This window comes from Schistocerca piceifrons, chromosome 2, assembly GCF_021461385.2.
Source record: "Schistocerca piceifrons isolate TAMUIC-IGC-003096 chromosome 2, iqSchPice1.1, whole genome shotgun sequence".
Classification (NCBI taxonomy): Eukaryota; Metazoa; Arthropoda; class Insecta; order Orthoptera; family Acrididae; genus Schistocerca; species Schistocerca piceifrons.
The window spans coordinates 278,828,027-278,847,521 of NC_060139.1; the positions used below are offsets into that span (position 1 = coordinate 278,828,027).

Consider the following 19,495-nt stretch of genomic DNA (forward strand, 5'->3'; position numbering starts at 1 on the left):
ATAACAAAACGAAATTTCACACCGTTAAACTGTAAGTTGGTAAGTGTGCTACAAACAGCATGCAGAATGGCCTGCAGGTGGCAGCATAGTGCAGATGGACACACTCCGTCGCAGTATCAGTATAAAAATGGCCACCCCACTTGCAACTTGCACCAGGGAAGAACAGCGTTCTGTTTTTCGGTTTTTGCGTAGTGAAGGTGTGACACCTATTGAAATTCATCGCTAAATGAAGGTACAGTATGGTGATGCACGTTTGTCACAGCAGCAAGTCTACGAATGGAGTAGGAAGTTCGCAAATGGTGTTACTTCAGTGGAAGATTCTCCTTGTCCAGGTCAGGCACAACGAGCTGTGACTCCGCAGAACACTGCAGCAGTTGAAGCCATAGTGAAGTAAAACTGCCGAGTGACACTGAATGAAATTGCAGCATGTTTACTGATTAGTCATGGGTCAGCACACGACATTGTGCATGATGTGCTCCAGTTTCACAATGTGTCTACAAGATGGGTGCCATGGCAGCCGACTCCTGAAATGAGATAACGACATGTTGATGCTTGTGAAGAACTTCTTCGGCGCTTTGAATGAGAAGATGATGGCTTCCTTGTAAGAACCGTAACTGGGGACGAAATCTGGGTTCACTTCCACCAACCGGAAACAAAGAGAGTGAGCAAGGAATGTTGCCATTCCTTATCACCAAAACCAAAGAAGTTTCAAACAGAACCATCAGCAGGGAAGGTTATGCCGACTCTCCTTTGGGATGAAAAAGGCATCATTTTGGAGCATTACATGCCTAGAGGGTCCACTGTCACCAGTGCATCACACACAGATCTCCTAAAAAATCATTTGCGGCCTGCAATCAAATCAAAGCGACATGGATTGCTGTCAGCAGGTGTCCTTTTGCAACATGACAATGCAAGGCCCCACACTGCCCGTACAACAGTTGCAACAATTTCCTCATCCACCATACTCACCAGACCTTGCCCCCAAGTGATTTCCATATGTTTGAACCACTCAAAGACGCAATGGGAGGAAAGAAGTTCCGTTCTGATGAAGAGGTACGCCACGCAATGCATGAGTGGTTGCGCGGACTACCAAAAGAATATTTTTCTAAAGGAATTTATGCACTTTGTAAGCACTTGAGGACTTGCATTGAGGGTTGAGGAGATTATGTTGAAAAGTGATACAGCTTTGTACCACTTCTGCACAATAAATAATATTTAAAAAATATTTAAGGTTTTCATTTGACTCACCCTCGTAATACAATTGCTGCTGTTTATTATTTTTGTACTGTGTGCTGTTCTAATAGTTTTTAACTATGGAGAAGGCTCTAACAAGAAAGCAGAGAGAAACCAATTCCGATTCGATTCTGATTCGTTCACTAACATTGCGATAAGTTAAAAATATGCATGCTCTCCTATAATAGACTAATTACCTATCTCTAACAGTTTAATGTTAACACTGGAGTCATTATCTGGAGATGAACAGAACTCTGAGGTTGCAATATTCAGTATTTCACAAGGCAGCAGAGAGGTAAACCATCTTCCAAACAACATTCACTTAAAATTAGTGCTTAAAAATAAAGTGATTTGCTTGTGTCACCCAGAAGTCACATTGACCACCAAAAATATCACCCAAATGGCTATGGTGCATTTCTTGAAAAAATTTGCTCAAAATTTTATCATTATTAGCACGAAAGGCAAAATATCGGCCAATCTGGTCACCCGGACAATACTCAGGTATGGAAACCGTTCCAATACAGAGTGACGGGGTGAAGTTTGTGAGGAACATAAGGTGTAAGCGAAGACATTAAATTCTATAGTTAGTTCGTTTCTAAAAGATTTTTTTCAGCAGGGTGTTTGAATTTGTCCTAGCCGATGGTGACTGCATTCTGCATCCCCCCCCCCCCCCCCCTTTCCCGTGTCCAAAATCTATTTATGCTCTTTTAATATTACAATAACTGAGGTCACTAAATCTTAAAATATGCACACTTTCATGAACTATTAAATGGCGAGACATGTACAATTAAAGGAAAACATGCAACATCAGAATTCCATCTTTTGTTGTGATGCATTTTATTTTATTTGAGAACAATGTACAACAACCAGTTTTACCAACTTCGAGACTGAGCTAGCAACATCAGGATTTAGGGAGCAGGGTGATCAAAATCTATCTGTCGGCAACCTTGAGAAATGGTTTTCTGTGGTTTCCTATTTTAAATTCAGGCAAATGCTGGTACTGGTCCCCAACTACTTCTTTCTTGAAAGATGCCAGTTCCATTAAAGCAGCAGCTTCTCTGCTTAAATGAAAAGAGCTGTATCGAAGGCAAGCTGAACATCTCTTCAGAGACTCTGGCACTGAAAGCCATATTTACATTGGATCATCATTTTGTGCTAGGTATCTGTGTAAAGATGGCTCAGTTGCAGAACTAATAGTACGTCTTCACATTTTACTACAAGAACAATGATCTACTGTGAAATGTCTTATCCATAAAATGCTTTTAGCTTTTAGTCCAATCATCACACCTCTAACTTACTTTTAAATAAACATTCTAAAAAATGACAACGTATGTTTTACATGTGTTTCTGAGTCATCAGTCTTCAGATTAGTTTAAAGCAGCCAGCCACAAATTCCTCTCCTGTGCTTTTTGCATCTCAGAGTAGCTCTTGCACCCTATGTCCTCAAATTATTTGTTGGATGTATTCCAGTCTCTGACTTCCTCTAGTACCATGGAAGTTATTCCCAATATCATAACAGATGTCCTATCATGTTATTCCCTGATGTCTTAACAGATGTCCTATCATCCTGCACCTTCTTCTTGTCAGTGTTTTCCATATACTCCTTTCCTCATCATTTCTGCAGAGAACCTCTTCATTCTTGAGATTCCCAGAAATTTCTTCCATAAACTAAAGCCTATGTTTAATAGTAGCAGACTTGTCATGACGAGGAACACCCTACTTGCAAGCACTAGTCTGCTTATTATGCCCTCCTTGCTCCACCTGTCATGGGTTATTTTACTACCTACGTAGCAGAATTCCTTTCCTTAATCTAATTCTTGATCACCAATACTGATGTTAATTTTCTCACTGTTCTCATTTCTGTTATTTCTCCTTACTTTTGTCTTTCTTCAATTTACTCTCAATCCATATTCTGTACTCATTAGACTGTCCATTCTGTTCAACAGATCCTACAATTCTTCTTGACTTTCACCGAGGATTGCAATGTCATCACCAAATCTATCGTTCCACCTTTAATTTCAATCTCACTCTTGAACCCCTTTTTTATTTGTAGTATTGCTTCTTCGATGTATAGACTGAACAGTAGGGGGCGAAACACTATATCCCTGTCTTATACACTTTTTAATCCAAGCACTTCGTTGTTGATCTTCCAGTCTTGTTGTTAACTCACACTTCTTATAAATAATGTGTATTATCCACCTTTCCCTATAGCCTATCTGTTATTTTTCTCAGAATGTTGAACATTTTGCACTATTTTACATAGTTGAATGCTTTCTCCAAATTGACAAATGTGTGTCAATTTTTCTACAGTCTTTTTTCATTATTAACTGCAACATCAGAACTGCTCCTCTGGTGCCAATACCTTTCCAAGAGCCAAACTTTTCATCATCTAACAGGTCATCAGTATTTTTTCCATTCTTCTGTACATTATTCTTGTCAGCAACTCTGATACATGAGCTGTTAATTCTCACACTTTTAGGTTCTTGCTATCTTCGGTGTTGTGTGGATGATGTTTTTCTGAAAGTCTAAAGGTATATTCTTCACACCTAAGTGAATAGACATTTGGTTGCCAGCACTCCAAATGATTTTAGATATTCCAATGGAATGTTACCTTTCCCTTCTGCCTTGTTTGATGTTAAGAAGTCCAAAACTCTTTTACTCTTCCCTCTCGACTTTTGTCCCATCTTCCATCATGTCATCTGACGAGTCCTCCCCCTCATAGAGGCATTCAGTGTATTCTTTCACATATTCACATTCTCCTCTGCATTTAACAGTGTAATTCTCATTGCACTCTTGATGTTACCACTCCTGCTTTTAATTTCACTGAGGGTAGTTGGGAATTTTCTATACGAGTCATATCTTCAATCATTTTTACCCCCCACATTTTTCATGGAACCATTTTGCCCAAGCTTCCCTGTATTTCCTATGTATTTCATCACTAAGCGATTTGTAAGTCTGTATTCCTGAATTTCCATGAACCTTTTTTGTACTTACTTCATTCATTGATCAACTGAAGTATTTCTTTATTATCCATGGTTTTTTCACTGTTCCTTGTGCCTACATTTTCCCTCCAAACCCTATTCATTATCAGTGAACTTCAAGTGTATCTCTTCATTCCTTATTACCTCTGCATCTCACTTCTTTGCACATTGATTCTTCGTGACAAGTCTCAAACTTCAGCCTCCTCTCCATAATTATTAAATTATAAACTGAGTCTGTATCTGCTCCTGGGTTTGCCTTACAATCCAATACCAGATTTTGAAATCTCTGCCTGACCATAATGTAATGTAACAAATATTCCAGTATCTTCTGGCCATTTCCAAGCACACCACCTCAATTTGCGGTTCGTGACCAGAGCATTCATTTTTACTAGCTCCAATTTGTTGCAGAACTCCATTAGTCCTTCTCTCCAATTCCTACTACCAAGCCCATATTCTCCGCAAACCCTTTCTTCTGCTCCTTCCCCTTCCAATATCCCATGACTATCAGATTTTCATCTCTCTTTACTTAATGAATTACCCATTCAATATCCTCTTATACTTTCTCTATTGCTTCATTTTCTGCTCGTGATCTTGTTGGCATGTGTACCTAAACTACTCTTTTTGGTGTTGGTTTGTGGTCAATTCTGATGAGGAGAACCCTGTCACTAAACTGTTCATAGCACCCCACTCTCAGGCCCACTTCCTGTTCATGGCAAATCTTATTCCTGTTATAAAATTTTCTGCTGCTGTTGATATTACCCTATACTCGTTGACCACAAATCCTTGTCTTCTTTCCATTTCACTTCACTGGCCCCCCACTATATCTAAACTGAGCTGTAGGATTTCCCACTTCAGATATTCTAGCTTCCCTAGCATGCTCAAACGTGGGACATACCACACCCTAACTCTTAGAATGGTGCCTTTAGTTGGTTATTTTATCTTTTTCTCATGGTCACCTCCACCTATGGCAGTCTCCTCCCAGAGATCCAAATAGGAGACTGATGTGGAATATTTTGCCAATGGAGAGATCAACATGACACCTTTTTCCAATTACAGAGCACAGGTCCTGATGATACACATTATGTGTCTTTAATGCAGTTGTTTCTATTGCCTTCTGTGTCTTCATGCCATTGATCATTGCTGATTAATCTGCCTTTTAGGGGCAATTTCCTACCTCAAGGGCAAGCAAGTGCCTTGAAATTCTGTTTTCTCATCTGCCCCCTTTGACAAGGCAGTTGGTAGAATGAGGACGACTTCTTCCCGTGGAAGTCTTCAGCCCCCATTGCTAATTTCAAAATTTAAGCAGTGGCAAGGTTTGAACCTAGTACTCAAGACCTTTTTTTTACTAGTCAAAGATGCCACCCCCTTTTTGCCTTCATTTTGTTAGTTATTGTTATCATCTGGTCTCAGCAGACATCATGTGTCACCCCTTCAAGTTCATCACTGAATACTTCACTCAGTGGGCTTTATTAGAGGCAGGACAAACTGAACTACAATTCCGGCATCACTTAGATCTCCAGAACAAATTGTAGAGGAGTTTATTGGCATCAACGGCTGTATATCCATATTATCATGGATAAATACGAACTCATTTATGAGGTTGCATACATTAGAAGTCTAGCTGAAGGCAAATTATTTACATTAAATAAATAAAAAATAAATACATCTTTTTTCAGCATACAATAAAAAAATGAACCTTATAAGGTCCTCTTCAACAAATTGGACGCCTCCTGTCACAAAATCCTGGCTATATCCTTGTTCTAAGGTATCTGTCAGAGTCACACTGCATAAATCTTAAGATACAGTCCACAGGAGAGGCCACTGCACCTGATTTTGAGCACATCCCTTATAACTTAATGGGTGAGCACTCATCCTGAATACTGTCACCAACAAAAGGAACAGCTTACCAATAATGACATCACTTGGATTCACATTGGATATGACTATGGACCTTTTTTTATTAAAAAACCCAGACAAGATGGTAGTTCAACTGTCATGGCAAGACCTTTCCTTTGCTGTTTGTGAGGCCAACACTTACTCTGAGCAATTTTTTTACTGGAGCCTCATAGCACACTGTGTGTGTGTTGAAGTCTCTCAAAAGGAGAAATAGTTATGGGAACTGTGTGATGTGGCTGTTGAGAATCTTGCTGTCTAAGCGATTCATTAGGAGCAAGAACAGTCATCCATATGCCAAGTGCATTACTGAAGCAGCTGTTTGCAAGTTGGAATGACGGTTGAGAGGAAATAAGCCTTGGACAAAAAATGCATCTGTGGTAAGAGGCCAAACACCTACACATTAATCCTGAGCTCATTGTGATCCACTGTAAAATGGGAGCCATTTTCGATGTATGGCTTTTTGCTATCCTTCACATTCTGCAAATGTTGTTAAGCCCACAGTGGTTGAGAGTTTTGATGAGTGTCTAATTGTTTTCTTCAATTGTCCTCGTAGTCTGGATAATTACATTCTGGTAAGTCAGAAAGAAAACCTATGTGGTGTGGTCTTAAGGTCTGGTCTTGTTTAACCCTGAATTTCAATGCTCCAGGGAAGCAAATGGCATTTATATTATTCTTGATATACTAGCTGATTTTTCTAACCATCATTCTAGTCAACGTAACTGACTTTGATCCTCAATGTTATCTTCTGCATTCCTTAGGGCCTGCTGATTTTGCTGCATGGGTATCTTTACGAGAAAACTTTCAGTTATGGATGTTTGATCCAGCTTCTACTGACATTATGTTTAAGAATCCTTTGTAGGAAACACTTTCTTCACAACTTGTATGGTAATGTGGATTCTGAAAGTTTAATAGCATAAGCTTCCTTTACTTCTGTCTGTGGTATTCTCCATGTTACCTCAATTTCTTGTACATTCTTCTCCTCAATGAATTTTGGGGAGAGGAGGGAGGGAGGGTAGAGGGAGGGGGGGTAGAGGGGGGGTAGAGGGGGGGTAGAGGGGGGGTAGAGGGGGGGTAGAGGGGGGGTAGAGGGGGGGTAGAGGGGGGGTAGAGGGGGGGTAGAGGGGGGGTAGAGGGGGGGTAGAGGGGGGGTAGAGGGGGGCGGGGAGAGGCAGGGAGAGGGGGGGGGCAGATGTACAGGCAACTGTCAATGAGAACCAAAATTCAGTGGGGCACAATAACCATCCACAATGGAACATCCAGGATTGTTGGATTTGCGGATCTTGGGGAGTATGTATAAGCTGGGTGTGCAGGGTGATGCAGGGATGAGGAGGGGAATGGATTCAGGGGAGTGGTTCTGGGAGAGGCCTAAGCCTTTAAGCAGGTATTGGAGGTTGTGTTGGACTTCTGGAATGGGATCACTCTGACAGAGCTTATAGTTGGAGGAGACAGATAATTGACAGAGGTATGAGGGGAATGGCATGGGAGATCTTTTTGTAGATTGTGATTCATAACAACAGTGGTGGAACCTTTGTTGCAGGTATGATGTCCAGGTCAGGATTTGTTTTTAGGTTGTGTATGGCTACTCTTTCTTCAGCTGAAAGGTTGGTGTTCTGAGGAAGGGACCTGGAAAAGGACGGTGAGGCCAAGCTGGAGCTATGGAACTCCTGGGAGGTAACCAGCATATGGTTAATTGGGGGTAGGGCTGGGGGGGAGATCACAATTGGATGGTAGTATGAACTGGGAGTGGCACAGTTCAATGTTGAGCTTAAGTTGCTTTGGTTGGAGGGAACAGTGGCAAAGGGGAGGGGAGGGGAGGGGAGGGGAGGGGAGGGGAGGGGAGGGGAGGGGAGGGGAGGGGAGGGGAGGGGAGGGGCCGGTATCGTCACTGGAGAAATTCCTGTGAGAACACAGGAACTTTTAACCACCAGGATGTAATGTACGACGTAATTTCCCACTTTTAGCTGTAAATTTTTGTTGTTGTGCGTCTATAAAGATATAATACAATGTACTAAGAAAGACATAACAGGAGAACAACAGCAGGCATATATTTAACATTTTGAATAATAAAAACAGTTACAGCAGAAAGAGGGAAATTTTCATTGCTTAAAGAATTTATAGAGGCTGTGATCCTGTATTACAATAAGTTATCCAACATGCTAATTACTCCAGTAACTAAGGATGGGGAAGGGAGAGAAGACTTACAAATGGCCACAGAAGTACATCGGCAATAAATAATTGCTAGCATTTTTGTTTTGACAACTGAACGCAAAAACTTCAGCTACTACTAGGATTGTAGCTTAAGCACTGCACTACTTTTACTTTTTCCTCGAAGGTTAGGTTAGTTAGCTCTTTGACGTCCCGACGACAACAAGGTCATTAGAGATGGAGCTCAAACTCAGGTTAGGGAAGGATGGGGAAGGAAATCGGCCGTGCCCTTTCAAAGGAACCATCCCAGCATTTGCCTGAAACGATTTAGGGAAACCACGGAAAACCTAAATCAGGATGGCTGGAGACGGGATTGAACCGTCGTCCTCCCGAATGCGAGTCCAGTGTGCTAACCACTACGCCACCTTGCTCTGTCTTTCCTTGAAGGAAAAGAAAGTAAGATTAGGGTGAAACATCCTCTCAACAACAAGAGCAAAGGGCAGAGCATAAGCTTGGCCCAGGGAAGGATGCAAAAGGAAATTGGTTGTAGTCTTTTCAAAGGAACTGTCGTGGAATTTGCCTTCAGCAACTTCAGAAAATTTAAATCTGGATGACTGTGAGACTAGTGTTCACCTTTTTTGGTAACAAAGTAAAGGTAAGGCATGGCACCTTTTATCACTCCTGCCTGGAGCCCACGTATTGGGAGAATGACTCGTGCGTGCATAGTGACAGATGGTCTGAAGCAGGTTCAATTTAGTATGTAGTTCTACTATTCATCTACCATAGTCCAGTAGTGCACAGACATTCAAGAAAAAGGTCAAGAGAATGCTTTTTGAATTGTTCTGTTTATTTCTTGAAGGTTTTTTTGTTTGTTTATGTTTGTACAGTTTTGTATATGCTTTTAGTAGTGTGAATGGTACATGAATGTGGTCTAAAGTAAATATGTAGATCGTTGTTCTGCTGATAAACACTGTACGAACTAGCATGAGAAATTTTTGAGACAGTGTGAATGCAGACAGGGAATTTTGTACCATAATATGTTAAGTAAGTTTATGGTAAAAGGAAAAATAATTCAAGTGCAAATGAAAATGGTTAGTAACGTAAAGTATGAACAAAATATCAGAATGTTAAATATTTATTTCGGGAAAAGTACACTTCGAAAGTCTTATTTGTTGATTGGTTAGTCATGAAAAGTGTGGACTAATGCAAGAGAATAATGTTTTTCTATTGGCCTTAAAGAAAACGGACCAATCAGAACGGAGCATTCTTCATGCGTCTTTTCTCTTAGAGATATAGAATATTGTCAGCAGTCAAAGAGTTGGAACCCAGCCTTCCAATGGTATGGTTGTGTGCGGGATGAGTTCCAAAGGACATTGTAATTTGCCCGTTTTAGTTGTGCTACATGTTCCAAAAGTGTTTTAAAGTGAAGGCATATTTATTCCGGTGTGTTTTCTAGAAAGCACGGCAGATCGGCGACTAAAAACCTGAGTGCATTAGACACCGATTAACTTTATAGAATAGCAAGCATTTTCATTTAAGAACAATCAGTGCTTAGTAGCTATTCAGATTTCGGGAAATATGTTACCATAAACTTGCTAATGTGAATGAAAGGGTTTGTGCATGACTGTGGTAAGATTAGCATGGGCTTGGCAGTGAAAGCGTAAATTATTAAGGTTCAGAATATACCAAAGGTTTGCCAGTATTTCCACCTTTCATTCAAAATTAAGACCTTTTCCCAATTCTTGGAATAGTTATGTTGTATGCAGCGTGGTGTATAAGTTGCAGTATGGTAGGTTTCTGCTCGGCTTTCCTAGTGGCAATCGGCTGCAACGAGTTCAAAAAAATTGTTCAAATGGCTCTGAGCACTATGGGATTTAACATCTGAGGTCATCAGTCCCCTAGAACTTAGAACTAATTAAACCCAACTAACCTAAGGACATCACACACATCCATGCCCGAGGCAGGATTCGAACCTGCGAGCATAGCAGTTGCGCGGTTCCAGACTGAAGCGCCTAGAACCACTTGGCCACCACAGCCGGCTGCAACGAATTCACAGGTAGGTGCAGGTAAAAGGAAGAAAGGAACCGCGCCACCACAAAGGGGCTGAGGTAGATTCCAATAAGCCATATGCATATAGTTTCCTGCACACGGTCCTCTTTATTCTTGCCCAAATTTGATGTCCTCACTCAATTTCGTTTTGATATAAAATAAAAAAAATACTTTCTCAAGATTTCAAATTGCAGATAAGAAATAAAGTACAAGCCCATGAGCGTACATACACATCCAGCACTTTGTCCATAATTGTCAATGTCCTTTCTATTTTTAAATGTCCATAAAAAAGTGAAACAATGGTCAGCTGATTTTCTTTCTGAGTTTATATACTGCTGATATTCCTATTTGTTGCTAATTGTTTTAGTATCAACAGTCTGTAATGCTTTATATGAGTACTACTGTGGCATTTCTTTGTTGTTATCACATCATGTTTTCATTATTGGAAAATGCTAACAAATATGTCAGCCATACAGAGATATTTGCACACGGAAACAAACACATTGCTGGAAATACTGTCACTGTAAACAATAACTACAGAGAGACAGGCTCATTCCTTCTTAATCATGCAGGAATGATGATTAAACACTCTAGGATAATACAGTAAGCAAACAGAAAATTATGAACACATTACCTGTGAAAGAGTGCATAGACTACTCATTTGTATTCCATACTGAGCAACATTTTGTGTACCGCCTTGCTCTCTATCAACAACAACGACTGCTTCTGTGACAACAAGGCCCTCTTGTGTCAAATCCTGTTTTGGGGAAAAAAGGATTTTTTTACATGGTTCAAATATTTATAATTAATGTTGTTACCATGACTAAACCTTCTTTCAAATAGAAGCAATAACAAATGACAGTCACAAAATTGGCACACTTAGCATTACAATCAGTACAACAAAATTTTACAGAATATAGCATCTATAAATTCTACATCAGAAAATAAGTGCTTCAGTTGCTACAGCTACAAATGTTTATTTCAAACAATTAGCAACACTAAATGTTAAAAACGTATATTATGAGACCAGTTCTGTTAATATGCTTGGCCAATAAAGTGTAACAGACTTTCTATAAATTGTTTGTACAACACATTCTTTGTATTTAACAAATTGTGTGGTTTGGTATTAAATGTAAAATCTTTATTTTTAGTACGAGTGTGTGATGCAGGTGATTCAGTTAAATAAATACTCTATGATGACAGTCTCAGCAAATAAAAGACTACACCTCCATATATTAACTCCATTTCTGGCAATGAAAGAATGTTTCAATGGCTGATACTATTTATTCCAATTCTATAATTGTACTCTCCACTATGCTTATCTAAAAATTCTTTATTAAGATACTTCAATGTTTTTCTGCCGCTCAGTTTTACTTTTTTTAAATCTCGCTTAAAATTTCTTAGTTTGTCTGAAATAAGGGGAATGCTCATTTATAGCATTTTTGTAAATTTAGAGAAGATTTGTTTTGTTTTGTTGTAGGGCACAAAAACAACTGGGGTCATATGTGCCCGAGTCAAAACTGCAGAACACAAAGACAGAGAGGAGTTAAAAAGCGATTAAATGTCAATCCCAGTTGACATAGGGGTAGACAGCCAAAAACAGGGACCTGAGAAAGGGCTACAAAAGACACCACACAGAAATGGAGGCCCAAAACTAAAAATTAAATAGCCTTTGCCATATTGCTTTCACAGATAAAAAGTAAAACGCGGTCGACAGCCTGCGCGTCACTTGCTAAAATGCTCGATAACTCAGAACGGGAACATAAATGGTTAAAAAATAGACATTTCATCAGGAAGTGGCAGACAGTTAAAACTTGGGCGCAATTTGTACGAAGTGGTGGTGAGCACCACTTGCTAAATAATGATGGCTAAAAAGGCAGTGCCCAATACACAACCTAGTTAAGATGGCCACCTCCCAACGGGAGGCCCGAGAGGAGGTCATCCAAGCCGCTGGGAGAGGCTTGATAATCCTGAGCTTATTCCCATGAGGAAAGGACACCACCTCCTGACAGACAGCAACACAGAATTCTAGTGGGCTGAGGTACGAGGACTGCAGCTTTGGCAGCAGCGTCAGCAGACTCATTTCCTGGCATGACCAGGAACCCACAAACTTCAAACTGGTTCCACCAAGAATGAGTGAAAGTTTTCCTGGACCTGCTGCAGTAAGGGATGGGCGGTTTGTTTGTTTGTGGTTTTAGGGCGCAAAACTTCTATGGTCATTAGCGCCCAGCCCGTGACGTAGGAAACAGGAAAAAAACGAAATTTAAAATCAGCAGCAAGGAGAACAAAGTCAGAAAATTTGAGAAACTAAAGGCAGAAGGAATGCTTAAAAATCCACTATAGAAAGGGGTTGGTTGTCCCAAAAAAAAAAATCAAATGACTGACGTCATTTCACTGTCACTAATAAACTGTAGAACGCGGTCAGCTGAGCGCGTGTCATCTGCTAAAATCAAAGATAGATCAGGCGATAGCTGTAGACGGGAGCGTAACGGATTAAAATAGGGGCATTCAATTAAAAGGTGTCTGACCGTCCACAGCTGAGAGCAGTGGGGACAGAGTGGGGGAGGATCACTGCTTAAAAGATGTCGATGGCTAAAAAGACAGTGCCCTATCCGGAGTCTAGCTAAAATTACCTCCTCCCGACGACGCGTTCGGGAGGAAGAGGTCCAAGCGCAAGGAAGGGCTTTCACTTCCCGCAATTTATTATGGGGAAGTGTTGACCAATGCGCATGCCATAAATGGGCAACTTGGCGACATAAACCGCTCCGTAGATCGGTAAACGGAAGAGACTGAATAGCTGGCCGAGGAAGAGAGACTGCAGCCTTGGCCGCTATATCGGCCGCCTCATTCCCACAGATACCAGCGTGTCCCGGGAGCCAGAGGAACGCCACTGAGACGCCCCCCAGGTGGAGCAAGCGCAGACAGTCCTGAATCCGGTGGACCAGAGGGTGCACAGGGTAAAGAGCTTGGAGACTTAGGAGAGAGCTGAGAGAATCTGAGCAGATTACGTACTGTATCCGCTGATGGCGGCGGATGTAGTGGACAGCCTGGAGAACAGCGTAAAGCTCCGCAGTATAAACCGAACACTGGTCGGGAAGCCGAAAGTGATTTGGGGTGTCGCCAACAATATAGGCACTCCCTACACCTAACGATGTTTTCGAGCCGTCGGTGTAAATAAATGTGGCTTCCGTCATTTGTGCACATAGAGCAGCAAATTCCCGACAGTAGACAAGTGTAGGGGTACCATCCTTGGGAAATTGACATAGGTCTCTGAGCAAGTCGATCCGGGGACGGAGCCAAGGCGGTGCTGTACCCCAAGTTGTCAAGAAGGTTTTAGGAAAGCGGAAGGAGAGAGAATGGAGCAGTTGACGGAAGCGGACTCCCGGGGGTAGTAGGGAAGAGGAGCGGCCTGCATACCCGACATCATAGGAGGTGTCGAAAAAAAGGTCATGGGCTGGATTAGCAGGCATGGAAGACAGATGGCTAGCATAACGACTCAGAAGGACTGCCCGCCGATTGGACAGCGGAGGTTCAGCAGTCTCAGCATAAAGGCTTTCCACAGGGCTGGTGTAAAAAGCTCCAGACACTAAACGTAATCCACGGTGGTGGATAGAGTCGAGACGCCGAAGAATAGACGGCCGAGCAGAGGAGTAGACTATGCTTCCACAATCCAATTTCGAGCGCACTAAGGCGCGATAGAGGTGGAGAAGGACCACTCGGTCCGCTCCCCAGGAGGTACCATTCAGGACACGGAGGGTGTTAAGGGAACGCAGACAGCGAGCCGAAAGATAGGAAACGTGGGAGGACCAGCACAGTTTTCTGTCAAACATAAGACCCAAGAAATTAGCGGCGTCGGAAAACGGAAGGTTGACAGGACCCAGATGTAAGGAGGGCGGAAGAAACTCCTTACGTCGCCAAAAATTAACACAAACAGTCTTACTGGGTGAGAAACGGAAGCCGGTTTCGATGCTCCACGAGTGGAGACAATCGAGACATCCTTGAAGACGTCGTTCAAGCAGGCTGGTCCGTTGAGAGCTGTAGTAGATCGCAAAATCGTCCACAAAGAGGGAGCCCGAGACATCAGGAAGGAGACAATCCATAATTGGATTAATGGCGATGGCAAACTGTACAACACTCAGCACGGAGCCCTGGGGTACCCCGTACGGGAGAGAGTAGTGTTCACCCGCACCCTAAATGTGCGCTCTGCCATAAATTCGCGAAGAAAAAGGGGCAGCCGGCCTCGAAAGCCCCAAGAGAACAGTGTGCGGAGGATGCCTGTCCTCCAACAGGTATCGTATGCTCTCTCCAGATCAAAAAATATTGCTACCGTTTGGCGTTTCCGGAGAAAATTGTTCATGATATAAGTGGAGAGAGCAACAAGATGGTCAACGGCAGAACGATGCTTTCGGAATCCGCATTGGGCTGGTGTTAAAAGACTGCGGGATTCCAGCCACCAAGCTAAACGGTAATTCACCATACGCTCCAAAACCTTACAGACACTACTCGTGAGAGAAATGGGGCGATAGCTAGAGGGGAGATGTTTGTCCTTTCCAGGTTTCGGAACGGGAACGACAATAGCTTCCCGCCATCGCCTGGGAAAGGTACTGTCGGTCCAAATTCGATTGTAAAGGCGAAGGAGGTAACGCAGGCTATGGGTTGATAAATGCAGCAACATTTGGACATGGATACCATCCGGTCCTGGGGCGGAGGAGCGAGAAGAAGAGAGGGCATGTTGGAGTTCCCACATGGAGAAAACAGTATTGTAGCTTTCGTGATTTTGAGAGGAGAAAGCAAGATGTCGCACTTCCGCTGCACGTTTCTTCAGGAGAAACGCTGGCGGGTAATTTGAAGAGCTCGAAATCTCAGCAAAGTGCTGACCCAATGAGTTAGAAATTGCGACGGGGTCCACTAAGCTATCATGTGCGACAGTGAGCCCAGAGACCGGGGAGAAACTAGGCGCGCCTGAGAACCGTCGAAGCCGACTCCAAACTTCCGAGGAGGGAGTGAAGGTGTTAAATGAGCTAATAAAGAATTTCCAGCTTGCTATCGCGGATGACGCGACGGCATCGCGCACGGAGCTGCTTATATCGGATACAGTTTGCCAAAGTTGGATGGTGACAGAAAATGCGAAGAGCACGTCGCCGCTCACGTATTGCGTCACGGCATGCCTCGTTCCACCAAGGAACTGGGGGGCGCCGGGGCAATTCGGAGGTGCGTGGTATTGAACGTTCCGCAGCTGTGAGAATAACGTCGGTAATATGTGTGACCTCATCGTCGACGCTGGGAAAGCGACGGTCATCGAATGTCGCTAGAGACGAAAAAAGTGTCCAATCGGCTTGGGCAAACTTCCAGCGTTGCGAGCGCATGTATGGCAGTTGAGGCTGCAGTCTAAGAACACATGGAAAGTGGTCACTCGAGTGTGTATCATCAAGGGCGAACCATTCGAAGCGCCGAGCTAGCGGAACAGTACCGACCGCAAGGTCCAAATGAGATAAATTTGTCGTGGAGGCAGACAAAAATGTGGGGACCCCAGTGTTGAGGCAGACTAGATCCGCTTGGTGGAAGACGTCTAGCAATAGTGAGCCACGTGGACAAGGATGTGGAGATCCCCAAAGCGGGTGGTGGGCATTGAAGTCCCCAACCAGCAAATAGGTTGGTTGGTTGTTTGAGGTTAAAGGGACCAAACAGCAAGGTCATCAGTCCCTTGTTTCAAATAGACTCCATTCTGCTAACGGGACATCTCAGAAAAGTCAGAACAATAAAACGGAAAAAGGGGAAACGTAAAAGGGCAGTCACGTTGTCAATAGTAAAAACAAATGAGGGAAGTTGGCAAGAGAACGAACCCAACACTATGCTGAAGCAGCATAGCCAAGACCACCCGTGACTTAAAAGGTACAACTGCTATAATGCAGAAAGTACGTATGGGAATAGAAAAACTAACCAAGCCTTAAAAAGAGGGGGTAAAAACAGAGTAAAAGGGAAAGAAAAGAGGATTCCGGTCAGGGAGGTGAATCGGGAATCTCTGAACACTGCCTACAGTGGGAGACACCCAAACACTCACCGCCCTGCCCCAACACCAGAGGGAGATTAAAAACTTTAAAACTGAGAATAAAAACCACTCTCCCGGAGGAAACCTAGAACCAGAGAGACCATCCGGGAATCGTCAGCCAACATCAAAGGTAAAGTGTGTGGGAGTCGGTACTTAGCACGCAGAGCCAAAAGAAGGGGGCATTCAACCAAAATGTGGGCCACTGACTGGAAGGCTCCACAACCACATAGTGGGGGTGGCTCATCACGCAAAAGGAAACCATGGGTCAGCCTGGTATGGCCAATGCGGAGACGACACAGTGTGGTCGAGTCCTTGCGGGAGAGGCGAAAGGAAGAACGCCATGGGCCTGGATTCACCTTAATGGCACGAAGTTTATTAGACAGTGGAATAGCCTCCCAAGAATTGGCCCATGACTGTGCAAAGTGGGATTTGATGTGAAGCCGTAAATCCGCTGCAGGAGGTGTGACAGAAAACGGGGGGTAAGTAACTGCTCCCCCAGCCAAACGATCAGCGAGCTCATTACCCGGGATACCCACATGGCCCGGGACCCACAGGAAGCCAATGGAACAAGCAGCACGGTGAAGATCAGCGAGGTGGTCATGGATGGCAGAGACCAAGGGATGGCGCGAAAAACACCGGTCAATAGCAAGAAGGCCACTCATCGAGTCCGTACATAACAAAACGCGGTTGTGTTGGGATTGTTTAATAAAGGTAAGGGCCCGGGAAATTGCCATCAATTCCGCAGTAAACACCCCACATGAGGGTGGCAGTAGATGATTTTTCATTCCAACAAAGGACGTGAAGGCATACCCAACATGATCAGCAGATTTAGAGCCATCAGTGTAAAAAACAACAGCATCCCGAAACTCCCATAAAATTTGGCGGAAAAAGGAACGGAACACCACCGGGGGGATGGAATCTTTCGGACCGCGGTGGAGATCCATCCGAATTCGAGGCCGAGGAACTAACCAAGGAGGGGTGGAGGGGAGGGAGTGAGGAAGACAGGACAAAGAAGGAAGCCGAAAATCACGGTTAAGAGACGCAAGGCGCAGTCCAACCGGTAAACCCGCCCGAGGGCGGGAGTCAGGCGGGCGACGTCCATGGTCTGGGAATAGGATAGAATAGGAAGGATGAGCGGGAGAAGAACGGATAGTAAGGGCATAAGACACCAGAAGCTGGGACCGCCGAACAGAAAGGGGGGGGATCCCAGCTTCAACCAGGAGACTATCAACAGGGCTAGTAGGGAAGGCACCGGTGGCCAAACGGATACCACGATGGTGGACCGGATCCAGCACGTGCAGCGTGGAAGGAGCAGCTGAACCATAAACTTGACAACCATAGTCCAAACGTGACAGAACTAAAGCACGATAAAGACGGAGGAGGAGGGAACGGTCCGCACCCCAAGAGGAGTGGGCAAGGAAGCGAAGGACATTGAGTTTACGGAAACATCCTACCTTCAGGAGTCTGATATGGGGCAGCCAAGTGAGCTTGTTGTCGAAAAGAAGACCTAGGAAACGAAACTGTGGAACCACAGGCAATCTTTGGGCAGCGAGATAGAGCTCTGGATCAGGGTGGACCGTAGTACGGCGACAGAAGTGGACCACCCGCGATTTTAAAGGAGAGAATTGAAACCCGTGTGAGAGGGTCCATGCAGAGGCACGCCGTATAGCCACCTGGAGCTGCCGTTCTGCAGATGGCATCGAGGAGGAACTAACCCAAATGCAGAAATCATCCACATACAGGGCAGGGGCGACCAAGGGACCGACAGAGGCCACAAGTCCATCGATAGCAATGAGGAAAAGAAGGACACTCAAGACAGAACCCTGTGGGATGCCCGTCTCCTGGGTCCGTGGAGAACTAAAAGCAGTACCAACTCGAACTCTGAATGACCGATGGATCAGGAACTGGCAGATAAAAATCGGGAGTGGGCCCCGAAGACCCCACTGATGAAGGGTTAGTAAGATGTGATGGCGCCAGGCCGTGTCATAGGCCTTGCGAAGGTCAAAAAACACTGCAACCAAATGGCGGCGCTGGGAAAAAGCCTGCCGAACTGCGGATTCCAAGCGAAGTAAATGATCGATTGGAGATCGTCCCTCTCGAAAGCCACACTGGTAAGGGGACAATAGATCCAGAGATTCGAGGACCCAAGTGAGCCGACGGGCTACCAGCCGCTCAAGTAACTTACAACCAACATTGGTCAAACTAATTGGCCGATAGCTGTCAACAGATAGGGGGTTCTGACCAGGCTTAAGGACAGGAACCACAATGCTATCCCTCCACTGAGAAGGGAAGTCACCCTGGAGCCAGATACGGTTAAACACCCGAAGAAGATGGTGCCGTTGTGGAGCACTGAGATGTTGAAGCAGCTGGTTATGAATGGAATCTGGGCCAGGGGCCGTATCATGAGAAGAAGAGAGAGCAGAAAGAAATTCCCATTCAGTGAAAGGTTCGTTGTAAGATTCTGACTCACAAGTGGTGAAACATAAGGTGACAGCTTCAGCCTGCTGTTTTTGATGAAGGAAAGCAGCTGGATAGGAGGCCGACGCTGATGCCACTGCAAAATGAGTCGCAAGATGTTCTGCGAGAACTAATGGGTCCGTACAAATGCCATCTGGGAGGTGAAGGCCTGGGAGGGTGGACTGCCGATGGCAACCTTGGAGAGAGCGAAGTGTAGCCCATACCCGTGACAGAGGGACAGTGGAACCAAGGGAAGAAACGAATCGTTCCCAACATATCCGCTTGCTCTGTTTGATTAAATAACGGGCTTTAGCGCGAAGGCGCTTAAAGGTAGAAAGGCTGGCTACAGATGGGTGCCTCTTAAAGTATTGCAAAGCTCGACGGCGATCACTGATGGCAATGGCAATGGCCGTACTCCACCACGGGACTTGCCGACGACGAAATTGTCCAGATGAGCGCGGGACAGCAAGGTTAGCAGCGCGAACAATCGCGTCAGACACGTCACGTAGGACGTCATCAATACAACCCGACAAAGAGGGAGAAACTCGACCTGTGCAGTATATAGAGGCCAATCGGCGCGGTGGAAAGACCAACGAGGTAACCTCTCCATCGGGGAGCGGGAAGGGAGCGTGATAATCAACGGGAAATGGTCACTATCACAAAGGTCGTCGTGTGGCGACCAGTG

At 44.3% G+C, this 19,495-nt stretch overlaps 1 protein-coding gene across 1 annotated transcript in view; it reads right to left on the reverse strand.

Moving 5' to 3' along the window:
* The window catches only part of LOC124775372 (uridine 5'-monophosphate synthase), a 90,766-nt gene that overhangs the window by 48,351 nt on the left and 22,920 nt on the right, over positions 1-19,495 (reverse strand). Inside the window, exon 3 of the mRNA XM_047250207.1 lies at positions 10,939-11,061. Coding sequence (XP_047106163.1) covers positions 10,939-11,061 — 123 coding nt within the window. The remainder of the gene's footprint in view (positions 1-10,938; positions 11,062-19,495) is intronic.